At 33.0% G+C, this 14,047-nt stretch overlaps 5 protein-coding genes across 5 annotated transcripts; 2 read left to right on the top strand and 3 right to left on the bottom strand. All coding sequences in view use genetic code 12, as the record gives it.

Annotated features, from left to right (window-relative positions):
• Position 1: 1 nt before the first annotated feature.
• On the bottom strand, positions 2-988 carry CTRG_06228 (uncharacterized protein; the record flags this gene model as incomplete). The annotated part of the gene is made up of 1 exon (XM_002546704.1): positions 2-988. A coding segment is annotated over one exon (987 nt), but the record flags the coding sequence as incomplete, so codon positions are not given.
• A 411-nt stretch (positions 989-1,399) lies between these two features.
• CTRG_06227 (SNG1 family protein) lies at positions 1,400-3,067 on the top strand (the record flags this gene model as incomplete). Its single annotated transcript, XM_002546703.1, has 1 exon — positions 1,400-3,067. One exon carries the CDS (start codon positions 1,400-1,402, stop codon positions 3,065-3,067), a length of 1,668 nt encoding a protein of 555 aa, XP_002546749.1.
• Positions 3,068-3,087: 20 nt separating this feature from the next.
• CTRG_06226 (putative nitronate monooxygenase) lies at positions 3,088-4,395 on the bottom strand (the record flags this gene model as incomplete). The annotated part of the gene is made up of 1 exon (XM_002546702.1): positions 3,088-4,395. One exon carries the CDS (start codon positions 4,393-4,395, stop codon positions 3,088-3,090), a length of 1,308 nt encoding a protein of 435 aa, XP_002546748.1.
• Positions 4,396-7,071: 2,676 nt separating this feature from the next.
• On the bottom strand, positions 7,072-9,390 carry CTRG_06225 (Arf family guanine nucleotide exchange factor; the record flags this gene model as incomplete). The annotated part of the gene is made up of 1 exon (XM_002546701.1): positions 7,072-9,390. One exon carries the CDS (start codon positions 9,388-9,390, stop codon positions 7,072-7,074), a length of 2,319 nt encoding a protein of 772 aa, XP_002546747.1.
• Positions 9,391-13,528: 4,138 nt separating this feature from the next.
• HSM3 (Hsm3p) lies at positions 13,529-14,047 on the top strand (the record flags this gene model as incomplete). The annotated part of the gene is made up of 1 exon (XM_002546700.1): positions 13,529-14,047. A coding segment is annotated over one exon (519 nt), but the record flags the coding sequence as incomplete, so codon positions are not given.

Raw genomic sequence — 14,047 nt, 5'->3', positions numbered from 1 at the left:
ACTGGGGTAACTCTTGATCCTGTGTGACTAATGCTTGATACCAGTCTAATGTGGCATTTTCATGAACATAGAATATAGCCCAAAATTTCTGATGATGAATCTGTTCGTGAATTTCTTGTCGTATTGTATGATTTTTAGATTCTGCAAGTTCTGATATTCTTGTATAATTCCATACTTCAAAATCTCCAAATGGTTGAACCGCTGGTACTTCTGTGAAATAATATTCCACTGTTTGACCTACTATATTGGGCAAATCACCAACTGGTTGGTCTGCAATAATCACCGCCATTTTCAAATCCTTATATCTCAAATCTCTTTGATAGTAAGAACCGGTATATATAGACAACACACCGGTAAATCCAACAACCAAGAAAACATAATTGATTAAAAATCTGGTTATGATTTTAAGTCTTTCCTGTTTGAATTCCTCATCCCACCAACGATACTTTTGCACTTTCTCGACAGTGCTAGCAATAGAACTTCTTCGTCTGGATATTTGTGGACGTACCGGTGGTTGATCTGCCAGCGGTGGAGTCGACGGTGGTTGAGGTGGTGATGGTGGTTTCTCAGCGTATCCTTCTTGAGATGTATCAGAACTGGAACTTTCTTCTTGTGTCTTCATATTAGGAATCTCCTTTTGCCCACGTTCTTCGTCAGCAGTGGTTCTATTGGTCATCGCAGTAGCAATATGTTGTGTTCCGAACAACTCCTCCATATAGTTATGTTCATTCAAGGACATAATAGACCCATCATCTTCATCTTCTTCGTCATCTTCTTCCTCATATCTATTAGGATTACCATTATGGTCTTGCTGATTTGAATTGGAATTACTTGTATCAGTATTTCGACGGAAGAATTTTATGGAAGACATGGAAAAATTCCGCCCGGTGTTGGGGTCTCGTTGCGACTGATTTTGGTTTTGGTGGGGCTGCTGTGGCGTGTCATTCTCATTGTCACCTGCACCATTGTTAGTGGAATCTATTGGCATCTGTCACTTTTATCAACGCTTTTGGTTATTTGAATATTCACAATAATATATATTATTATGATTAGCAAATGATATCCTTTTTTTTTTCATTTCGAATTCATTTTGGTTCATCATTTGCAACGTATAATTTCCTATTCAGAAAAAGTTTCACTAAAGAGGAACAGCCGGCTATGTAGGGTTTGGTATAGAAATTGGTTGAGAGCCCATGCAACAAGTATTAATATTAATACTTTTTTCTAATTATTACTGTGAAATTGCTGTGTTATTGGTAAAATTTTATTTATTCCTAATCGACGTATACCTGATGGCCGGACCTCCAAATAAAAATTCCATGTATTTCTTGTCCCTTTTTCCTATTCATTTGCTGGTTTTATTCTTCTAGTTATTTCCCAACTAACTTATTTCATAGACATGCCCCATGCTGCTGAGGAATCCGTGCATCCAAGAAGTACTGGTAGACCAACAGACGAAACTCCTGGTACTAGCAATAACAGTCACATTGAAAATGAAAATGAATCTCTAGACTCGGATAATAATAATAACGAGGTCGATGATTATTATGGTGATAGCGATAGTGATCAACAGGAAACAGTTATGGACTATGCGGGTTTAACATCAAATGTTGTTGATCAGGTTGAAACTCAAGAGTTGGAAACAGAACATCGAAAACAAGAAGTGAAAGATAGAAACATTGAACAAAAGAAACTTACACCTAAAGAAAGATTTGATGAATATATTAAAGCAGCACCGAAATTTGTTTTTGCTTATGTTCAAGTGTTTTGCATTTACGTGGGATTCTTGTCTATTTATTGGGGTGCGATGTATAGAAGAGACACGAGATTCAAGAATATTAAATATGTGGTGATTAACCAAGATACAGAATTTGATTATAATGGAGTTACAGTTCAACCTTATTTGGGTAATGCAATGGAAAGTCTATTATTTGATAATTCAACAGTTAGGACAAGAGGTAATTTTTTATATCCTAATATGACTGATTTTACACTCCTGGCTCAAAATCATAACAACACCCTAATGGAGGAAATGATTCACAAGATACATCATCAGAAATACTGGGGAGGTGTTTATATTGCTCCTAACACTACACGTAATATTTACGAAAGTTTTCATAATGCCAATGGTACTTTCATGTCATCTGGAGCAATTAATGAGTCCATCACGGTTGTATACGAAACTGGGAGACATTTTGGTGGGGTTGTACAATATACATTTAGAGGTCTTGATTTAATTGGTGAAACTTGGGTCAAGTATTATGTTTATCCCCAGATATATAAACCAATTATTGAACTGCTTAATTCGACACAGAAACGGGCGTTATTGGCAAACAACGAGACGGTTCCTATATTTACCACATTTCCTGAGTTTACATTTGTCGATAAAGCCCCCAGTCCAGCACCGGAAATGATTGGTGTTGGTCAAATTGAATTAATTTACTGTTTATTGATATCATTCTATAGTTTTTCATTTTCAGCAGAAACTTATGGTTATATGAGAAAGAAATTGGTTTATCGAAATTATTTATTCTTTAAATTTTTAATATCCCAGATTCATTGTTTGCTTTTAGGATTGGTTTATGCATTGATAGTTAAAGCATTCCGTATTCCCACCAGTATAACATTCGGAAAACTGGGGTTTGTTGTCTTATGGATGTTTGTTTCATTATTCATTAGTGCATGTGGTGCTGCTAATGAAGTTGCAGTACAGATTATTATGGCATACGATAGAAAAGTATTAATTGCCCCCTGGATGGTTTTTCACATTGTAAGTAATGTTGCAGTTGCATTTGGTCCATTGGATCTCCTGCCGGGATTTTACAGATACGGGTATGCATGGCCTATGTATAATGCTTATGAACTTATTCGAGTGGTATTTTTCAATACCTGGAAAGGTCATATGGGAAGAAATATTGGAGTGTTGATTACTTGGATAGCAGTGGGTAACATTGCATTGGTATTCATTAGCAACTGGACAACAAAGAGGGCCAAGAGAAAAGCTAAAGAAGAAAGAAGAAAGAAACGTGAAGAAGAAAAGAGATTAGATAAAGAAGCGGGATTGTAGGATTTTTATTGTCTAAATATCTATTTATTTAAACCATTAATTAATTTTTGCATGATTTCTTCTGCCAGTTTATTTGTTTCAATCTGGTGGTAGTTTTGACCAGCTAAATAGAATCCAATATCTTGACCATTCACTAACGGTTTCAACGATTTATATGCGTTATACATATATCCATAACCTGGTAATTCATTCAATGGATAGCCATTCTTGTTGATTAACCCATCAATAAACTCTGTTCTAACTGTTCTTGCTTGTTTTCCCGAAACCAAATCAATCATAATTGTATTTGATCTATCCTTAGTTTTAGCGGTGGTAAAAAATTTTGAATTCGTTGACTCTGGCGTGGCTAAAAATGCAGTACCCAACTGAACAGCGTCCGAACCTTGTTCTAAATAATAATTGATGGTTTCAGAATCAACAATTCCACCAGCAGGAACCAAAAATGGAACATTTTGTTGATCTAAAGTATCAATGTATTTCTTCAGTTGAATGAATAGAGCTTGGGTCGATAAGTTTTCATCAAAGGTTTTAGAAATTAAGAAATTTCCTCTATGACCACCTGCTTCATAGCCTTGCAATATAATACCATCCACACCACATTCAACTAATTTTTTTGTTTCTTCTAAAGATGTTGATGACACGAAAACCATTGTTCCAATCTTTTGTAATCTTTGAATTGTTTCCTGTGAAGGAATACCAAAATGGAAACTGGCGACTTTTGGTTTCAAATTTTCCAAATATTTTAATAATCGGTTGTACTGTGCCTCATAATTAGTTTCAACTTCTTTGAAAGAGACATTTCCATTGGTGAATTTTGCTTGGTTCAAAATTTCCTCTTTAATATTCAATACATTGCTATAAAGTTTCTTCCAATTTTGAATTTGTTCAGTAGTTGGAGTTGATTCAATCTCATGACAAAAGAAATTCAAATTGACTATATTCTTTTGTTTTTTAACCACCCGTGAATATTCTTCAATAAGTTTATCTAATTTAGGAACACCATCGTCCTGTCTGAAATCAATAGATGCCAAAGGTATTGAACCTAATCCACCATTGTTAGTAATAGCTGCAATTAACTCAATGGTGGATACACCAGCCATTGGTGAAAGAAAGATAGGATATTCAATTCCTAATTTTTGTAAAAGTTTCAATTTAGAACTCATTGGTTGATATAACTGTTGGTAGTATCTGTTAATCTTCTTGTTGATGGGTTGAATAAATGTGTTGAAAGAAATATAAACTTTATTTCCCCCGGAAATGAGCCAAGAGATTGAAAAAAAAAAAAAATTAAGCGGAGAAACAAAAATCCTTAATTGCTGCGGGTGCATGGACGGATATTTGCCACATGCAAAAATTAGAACAAATGATTTGTTGTTTCCAATGACTGAATTTTGAAATCATTAAAGTGTTTGATATTCACTTTGTTTTTTCAACAAATTGCAACATTAAGTCCTTGATGGGTAATATCACTTTATAGAGCATTTAATGCCAGAGTATAATTTTGAATATTGTATTCCTTTTTGGTAGTAATTCTTGATTAAAACTTTATAATAATCAACACATTAACGTTGGACAAAGATATATCTTTTTGATGCTGCTGGTCAAATCTCCAAACCAACAAGGATATTAAACAAAACCATATATTCTATGACTTTGTAGACGCTTTCTATGCCCATACTATATATTTGACATAATTATTTATGTGCTGAAAATTTGGTTTTTACACGAAAAGTGGCAGGGTTTTTCTTTTGATGGTTATTTGAACAACAACCTGCCTACGAGAAACAGAAATTAGAAATCAATAAATATAAATTTATATTCAAAAATACTGACAAGATATAGAAGATAAAAAAATAGGAAGCAAGCAACGATTTGTTTCAATAATAGAATTCAAGGCAATACAAAAACAATTATCTTCATTTATAAGGTATCAAAGTAGCATCAATTACATAACAGTACAGTTGGAAGCCATGTATCCTCTACCATTCAAGACACGAATAACAGCATTGTCTTTAGAAGCAGCAGAAGTGGATTGAGTTTTACCGTTAGCGTTGTTGTTAGTTTGTTGAGCAGCCATTGTTGATTTGTTTTTGTTTGTTTGATGATGATAAAAGAGAAATGTCAAAACTTGAAAGATATTCCATACTCCTTATATAGATCAGAAAATAAATAGATGCATTAGTATTCTGGAAGTTTTCAATAAGTTGATTCTTAGATAACATTTTATTTTCTGTAAAAGAGTTTTGATTCAGGATTCAAATTTCCTAATTTGTCGATGACAATGAACTTGAAGATGAACCAACACTAAGAGATTAATGTATGGTAATACACCAATAAATTATTTGATTTCTTGATCATTCTAAAATAACTCTCCATTGAGTATGAATATGAATTATAAAAGTCTATTGTTTGTTTGTTCTTTACTTTTTGGGGAATACACGGTCTGGAAATAATGAAACAATTTTCTTCTATTTCTAGAAAATATAACTTTAAATTATCTCAAATGCTAATTATTACATGCCCATTCAAGCTTTTTGATGTTGTAAATACTAGTAGTAAATAGCATCTAACATTTTAGTCCATTGATTATTTATTGTATCATATCTGGTTCAAATACCTAATCTCAGTTTTTTATTGAATATAGGTTTGGTATGAATCTTTCAATTCTTTATATATCCGACTCGTTTCCCATTCCAAACGTAAACCTTACATAATGAATTACATTATCAATATAAGCCAATAGGTTATTATTTAGATCGAACTCAAAAAGTACAATCGTTTTTTTCTATTTTTGTCAATATTTTCTACATGAATTATTTATAGAACCTCTTTACTGTTTTGTATCCCGGTTTCGGTTTAATTAGCTAATTTCTATGATTTACAATGATTGGATAATGATGGTTTATCCTTTGACGGGATCTCATAATCATGATCATTGTCAATCATTACATAATAAAGTAATTAATATGGAAAAAGGAGGAAGAAGAAAAATTCTCCTATAGAAAGTGTTGTTTCACATTTAAGGATTCAATTATGTAAATTGCCCAAATATTAAATACATACACATTACAATTCATCCTCAAGTTTTTTCTTCCAGTTATATAATTCAAAAAATCAGCCAATGTATTTTCTCACAAGATTTACAATTTCATCGTATAGAATCAAATGAGTATATATATGGCGGTATCAGTTGTGAATTCTTGGTGATAATTGGAATCTCTGTTACTATTAATAATTCAAGGGGAGTTGTTCTATCCAAAAAGAAACATGGTATTTGGCGACATTATACACATGAAATGTTTATCTTCCTTGCTGAAACATAATCCCTCATCACAATTAACACCTCATCTACATGTTGATTAATCTTGTACTCCTTAACTCAACCCTGAATGGTATCCACCTATGATAAGTTTCAAGTATAAATAACTAGCATTTCCTCTTCTATTCTCTTAGTTATCTTTTCTATTTCAATCACACTAATTTAATAGTATACAATTCAAAAAATGAAATTTTCAACAGTTGCTTCAATTTTCGTTTTAACTTCCGCTACTCAAGGTTGTTTGTTAGGTGGATTACTCGGTGGTTTAGGTGGTAGTTCAAGTAGTTGTACTTCTGGTTATAGTTGGTCTGATTTTTGTAGCAGTTTTGGTGTTTCTGTTAGACCTCAACCTGTTTCTTCTTGTGGTACTGCTCAATGTCAAGTATCTTGCTCCAGTTCAAGTTGTTAAATTATCTAATACTAGATTAACTTGATCTATTTTTTTTTTGTTTTTATAGTGATATCCAGAATATATGAATTTTGTTTTCTTTCAATGGTATTATACTATATATATTGAACTAGAGAACTCGAATAGTTGTGTGTACTCTTTGCTTCTTCTATTGACATGGGTGGCTCGCGTGGATTGTAGCACTGTTATCTATTACAGCATTACACCCTCCAACTCAATCTAAATTAACATACTAAAATTACTTATATTGATATATAAAACAAACTAAACAAATATTTATTCAGAAGAATTTTCTTCTTCAATAACCATCAAACTATGGAGTGGACTTTCAAATCCTGATTTATCTAATGAAAAATTTCTTGGTTGAGAATCCAATTTTTTATCATTCAAGAAACCCAATTGACCAAGTACTTCTTTAACTTCAGTATAATCAAATCCATCACCTTCACCTTCGTTATCTTCATTAAGCTCTAATTTCTTTTGTAAACCTAAAGCAAGTGCTTTACAATAACCCTTATATTTAACCATTGTTAATTCAAGATCATTCATCTTCATAATAAAATTATTGGTGACAATCTTTCTATTATTTGTATTTTGACATTCTGGAATTAATAAACAAAACTTCTTTTGCTTTTCTTGTAATTCTACCAATTTATTTTCCAAATTATGGAAATAACTGACTGTATGTAGGAATTGATGTTGTAAATCATGACTGGTTTTGTTGACACCAATTGGAACGGTCACATATTTATGAATCTTTAATCTCTTAAAAGTATCTGAATGCTGGAGAATACTATCCAACTGATTAAATCCATAGTTAATAGATGATTGTGATTCTTCCATGGAAGGAATAGCTGTAACTCTTGCAGACCAGAAATTACATGAATTTTTAAATTCTTCAGCAACTACCTCGGTACCAGCAGAGAATAACAACTTCTTTTTGTTTGGAAGCTTCAAAGACCATGATTTACCACTAGATTCAGCAAAACATGAACATAAATTATAACTTCCAATCATCAAGGATGACTTCAACCAATTACCATCACCAACTCCATCTTCACCATTGCCAGAACCAGCAGCCTGGTGAACAGCTCTCTTTTTTCTCTTTAATTTTTCATCAAAACTAAAAATCAGAAGTGTTGCTTGCGAAACAACAACAAACACACTGGCAAAACTACTTGAACGACTGAAAATAGATCTTCTTTCACCGGTATCTTCTTTATACATAAGAAGACCTTCTTTCAAAAATGGAGCACCAGACAATTCCAACTTGTCATTAATCTCACTATCATCATAAGAGAATGTTTGTTCCTCTTCTTCGGCTTCTTCCAGTTCTTCTTCAATCAGCACAATATCGGCTTTGGATGTTCTACCCATTATTTGATCAAACGAGGATCTTCTTCTTAAACCATTAGTTGTTGTAGCCTGTGAAAGCACAGACTGGTTGGAGAGACTATAGATTCCATCTGGTTTGCTTTCAGCAGCAAGGGTACGAGCCAAACCCATTCGACTTGGTGGTTTTCTGTTTGTTGACATTTCTGTTGAACAAGTGTTGTAACGTTGTAATGAGAATGAAGCTCTTCTGTTGGTAGTGTTTGTAGTGGTGGTGGTATCATTTGACCAAGTAGATGAAGAAGATGCTTGACGAGTTAAAGTGAGATGCTGGTTGTCTGGGGATTCTGCCAATTCAGATTTGCTCATTTTTGACATTCGTCTTTCATGATTAGAATTGGCTGTTTCACTATTCTTAAGATTGAGCTCTTTGTGGGCAAGATTATCATAGTAGCCAGCCAATTCAGTTTCAATAGCAATTTTTTGTTTGATTCCCAATGGTTTCTTGGTTTGTTGATTTACAAACGTTTCCAATGTGTTTTTGATAAAGTCATGTTTGCTTATTCTTGACTTTTTATCCAATTCTGCATTATGGAGTGCTGTATTCAACAAAATCAAGGAATATATAACAATATAGATTTGTTCAAAATTATGGGTGAAAAAAGGGTTGTTCCTATGTTGACGAATGTATGACTTTGTAAATGAGCTAAGAATTCTGTCAATTTCTTGTGATTCACCTTTCAAGTATAATTTTGAGCAAAGAATTCTGGTCGATTTTAACAAATTGGGAGACCATTGGAAATATGACATGTAGTAAGCACGTATTTTGGAAGAATCCTTATCACCAGCAGCAAGAAATTGGGTATATTCAGCTGGTTTAATGGATACAAAATCTTCATCAAACAATCGACGGGCAATTAACTTGTATTCTGCATCAGGATCCTCTTCTTCCTGTTCCTCGTCCTCCTCTTCATTCACAAGAGCGACTGGATTTTGTTCGTCAAGTTCTTTCTCCTCTGGTGTGTGATTCACTGAGTCTGTTTCGTCTGATAAAGAACTTTGGGCATCTTGATTTTCAGAAGTAGGAGTTATAGGTAAAGGTTTATCGTCTTTAACCGCTTGTTTACTTGGTTTTCCGGATGTTTTGATTGGAGGTGGTTTGGTGATATTTATGGATGAGTTTGGAGTAGTGGAGGTGGTGACGGTGGAGTCGGATATATTTGTTACAGCTGATACCATTGACTCTACTGACTCAATACTCATGTTATGGTTGATTGGTAGCAAACGACACTTTGAATAATGTGTTAAGATCAAAAATAAAATGGGATGGATACTGGATTGAACAGAAAGAATAAAATTATTCAGTGGATAATAATAACAATTCTAAATTAATTAAATATCCCTAAATGCAGATCGTAATAAAAAAAAATAATTCAACTGAAACTTGAATGAATAATAATAATAATTATAAGTGTAGTAGTTGAAGTTGATGTGGAGTGGGAATTATATTGATGATATAGTTGAAAAAAAAAATTATCCCAAGCACCAAAAAAAAAAACACGTATGATTTCTTGTGTAGTGAATAGTCTAGTTAGATAATGGATTAGATTAACAATAGACGGAGGAGAAAATGATGAAAGGAACGATGACTTGAGATTAATCTTCTTGTTATTTAGACGATTGGTAAATAAAAGAAAAAATCTGTTTTAGGTAATATTAAACTCAACCTCGTGTAGCGGATTTTCAAGTGTGGATTATTATTGTTCTAATTTTTTTGTTTTTAGTTTTTTTTTTCCCTGTAAGTGGATTAGATTAGATGTGGTCCCTGATGTGTGGTATTGTCTTCACAACTAATGCAAGTTGACTGGGATGAATATTTGTTTTTTAAAAAAAGGGAAAACTATTGAAAGAATAAATTTCAAATTTGTTGAATGAATAAACAAAAAAAGAAAACAAATCAAAATTAAGAAAGAAAAAGAATAAAGAAAAAATTCGAAATTTGAAAACAAATAGGAGGAATTGGTTATCTATTTCTACTTCTTAAATCAAAGAGAATTTTATTAATAAAAAAAACAAAACTGAATATGTTTATGTAGATTATTAGTATTACTATTATCATTGCGTGTGGTATATGAATCTGTGTGTTATTAGACAATGAAAATTTTTCTTTTTTCATTTTTAGTAAACGCACGACTGCTGTACAAGGGTGCTTCATTTTATTTTATTTTCATTGCCAATTTAATAATAATAACAACCACCACAAAACTAATATCCATTTGGGTTTAGTTTAGTTTTTGTAATACATGTAAAATTCTGTTCAATTCTTTTTTAAACCTTATCCCCTACTGTACTGTACCCTCTCTGTCTCCCTCCCTCCCCCCGCTGTGACATTAGTATTGGCTACTATTAATAAACCGTACATATAAGGAGGGCTCACAACAGTGTATTATGTACATCTTCATATATTATTAGCCTTTCTATGGTTTTTGTAACTTTATTGCTCCTCTTCTTCTTCCTTCTTTTTCTTGATCAACTTGATCTTAGGTAATAACCAAACTTATCGTTGATACTATTAACAACGAGATGTATTTTTACTTAAATTGTAGCCAATCGATAAAGAAAGAGCTTATCCCACACCATCCTGGGTCGTCATTTCCACCACGAACTCTGGCATGCAATGCTTGTCAAACAAAGATAAAATAAATATCACTACCACATCGTCAATTCTTAAACTTTAAACCTTTTTCTTAATACATACACTTACTCGTAGTCCCTTGGTTACCAAAGAATGGGTGGAAAGAAAATAATGAACAAAAAAGAAAATAAAAATAAAAGATCTTCTGAAGTTTAATAATTGATCATGTTGCAATTATTCACTCACATTCACTTTTGTTTCATGATGAAGTGTGTGGTAATTCAGGCACCAGTGGGTACAGAATTGCATTTTGAAAGCATAAACTTCAATCATTTGCGGTGAATAAATGGAACAGGAAGGACAAAACATCAACAACAAACAAACGGTTTCATCAGGGTATGATCCTGTATTGCACCACCCATTAGTTTGCACTAAATGCGCAGATTCTTCTTTTTTGTCTTTTTGGTTTTAAGTTGCTTCCATCTAGAAATGACTTTGAAGTGAGTAATCAGATCTTGATAAGTTGTAGATACTCCCTGGTTGATGTTGTTGAGTTGAAAATTTCAATACCAGATGTGACAGCACAAGAAGTAATAAAAGGCGGATACAATTAATCCCTGCAGCCAACTATATTTTAGACGAATTCTAGACAAAGGCAGAAGAGAAACAAAAACGAACGGACTCATATGCGGGCGCATACAACATTCATCAAGACAGCCCCCCCCCAAAAAAAAAAAAAAACATAACCATCACCAGTATGCATTCTTCTTTTCAATTACAACACCTATTCTTTTTTTACATCAAACTATCATTCACAGTCAAGGTTTGTTTGCTCCACATGATGTAAAGTTCGGACGTTGGTGTTTTTGTGGGTTCAAAGTGTAAAGAAATCAAGTCGTGGCTGTATACTTTGTTCTATGCGTAGACAACTTAATTTAGCAACTACTACATAAATTATGCATCAACATAAATTTTGTTGGACTTTTGTTACCCATTCTTGTTCCACATGCTATTCATTACGTGTTCTCTGTGCCATTGTGGCACAATACAATACGAAAGGACAGAACAGTAGAGATGCCATCAGTGTTACTAATGAGCCTGCTTCACACATTGCATCAGGAGAAGGTTGTACCCTCCAACCTTGACAAAGCAACATTTCAACTGTTCAGGTTGTTGAAGCTTTCAACAACAAAAAACAAAAAAAAAAAAACAGAGACGCGTCGCCCTAGTATTTTTCTTTGTTGAATGTTTCTAACATTCTCAAATGAAACTAAATTGTATCTCCTCTGGTTAAAGTTTTAGAAACCAATTGGAATGTTTAAATCAAACAAACTTATGTGACATTACATCAACTAGTTATTACTTGACTAACCTTAGGTGGAGTTAGGATATGTCCGACACACACCAAACCGTTTTATTATCTCCTCTGTAAAACAACAGAATAATAGTAATAGTAACAATTCAAAAGCGCAAGGCATCCCTTAATTATCACCCCAAAAAAAAACCATCATCAAGTTGACGAGCTAATAACTAGCCGAAACCCCCAAATAGGAAATAATTGATCTACCACATATATTAATAAATGATTTACAAATAATTGGTGATTTTTATTTATAATTGTAATGTTTTGGCACTGTATCACAGATAATATTACGAATGGGTCGTAGGTCGACTGAAGACGAAAGAGTATTAGAATGTAAGAATAATGGAGACGTTAATATCTTCCGCTATACTCCCGCTCTACAATGCGTCATTGGCTAATGGTTTGAAATTCGCTTAATTTCATCCCTAATGCCTTATTATTTCATTATCATTCCTTTGTTTAGTTTAGTCAATTTCTTGTCTGTCAGCTGAAATTCCAGGGTAGTGTCCATTGGCATATTTCTTCTTTTTTTTTTAAGGGCTAAAAACTAGAATTGATAAACCCAAACTAACCGGAATAATTACACAATAAATGATTCATTGACCAATAGTATGAGTGTGGGTAAGGGAAAGAAATGTAATTGACTCATATGCAATTAATTAAATTATTTTAAGGTGAAACAATGAAAACTGATAATGATGACAAGGGAGAACAGAAATATCATTTCCCTTAATATGACAATTTGCACTATCAATGAATCATGAATTTCAACTGTGATATCCCATAAACGCGACATTGATGAAGTCTTCAGAATGATATCACTTTTAGTATCTCATGCCTCCTAACCCCTTTGTCCAATAATTTTAACCGTTTGAAATAAAAATTGTTTGTTCAAAATTTTTTTACACAAACTTTACAACGAATTGTTTGGGAAATATCAGTTGTCATTATCATTCTTTTTACTATCGTACATTTCGAATTCCTATCGTTGACATCACAATAAATAGACCAATTCATCACCAACTTGGTTTTTTGTTTTCACAATTTTTCATATTTTCCATTTTAATACATGGTATCTTTACCTACAAGTTCATCCACTGCTGTGCAACTTGGTTACGAAATTTCACTATAACACTTAGAAGTATCAAGGAGAAACCTCAGGGGATGTAATAGTTACAAATATAAATGCCTCCCCCCTTAAAATTATTCACGTGACTTTAGTCATTTTTCTGAGCTAAAGAAGATTCTGGATATTTCGGTTCTACACTTTTTCATGGAGCAACCCCTAAAAAAGTTGGGGGAGAAAAATGACGTGAAACAAAAAATATTAGAAAAGAAGATCCCTCACCCCCTTTTTTTTTCAACCAAGTATATTCCCATTATCTGCCACCATAACTCAAACAATGTTGGATGAATTTACTACTAAAGTAAATAATCATCTCGAAAAATGCCGTGTGGATAAGTCACCGGTCGATGCTAATTTAATCGATGGATATTGCTTATCCATTGACCGAGAAACTGCCGAACAGCCAAATTATTTCCAAACCATTATCCCATTAGTCAACCAATTGTTATTAGATGAAAACTACTACGAATTAGATCCTCATGGTATTTTAATTGATTTGTTACTGACTTTATTGTCACACTTGAAATTTAAGCAGGTTTTAGAGTTTTACCCTAACGAATTTATTTTGGATAATCTTTTTGAATCAACTGTGCCCGTGGTTAATATCTTGTGTTTGAAAATCATCATTTTGAACATCCACGAACAAGAAACCTTGAAGTTTTTACACGACAATAATGTCATCTACAGGTTAGTTGAAAAATTCTTCACTGAAGAAACATCTATCCCAGTATTGGGTCAGATCGAATTGTTGATTACCAAATTAACATCCCCAGAGGAGATTGAATTACTGAACGAA

The sequence above is a fragment of the Candida tropicalis genome (genome assembly GCF_000006335.3).
Source record: "Candida tropicalis MYA-3404 genomic scaffold supercont3.13, whole genome shotgun sequence".
Lineage (NCBI taxonomy): Eukaryota > Fungi > Ascomycota > Pichiomycetes > Serinales > Debaryomycetaceae > Candida > Candida tropicalis.
The sequence above is the reverse complement of the archived record's forward strand: the minus strand, read 5'-3'. Positions and strand labels throughout refer to the sequence as shown.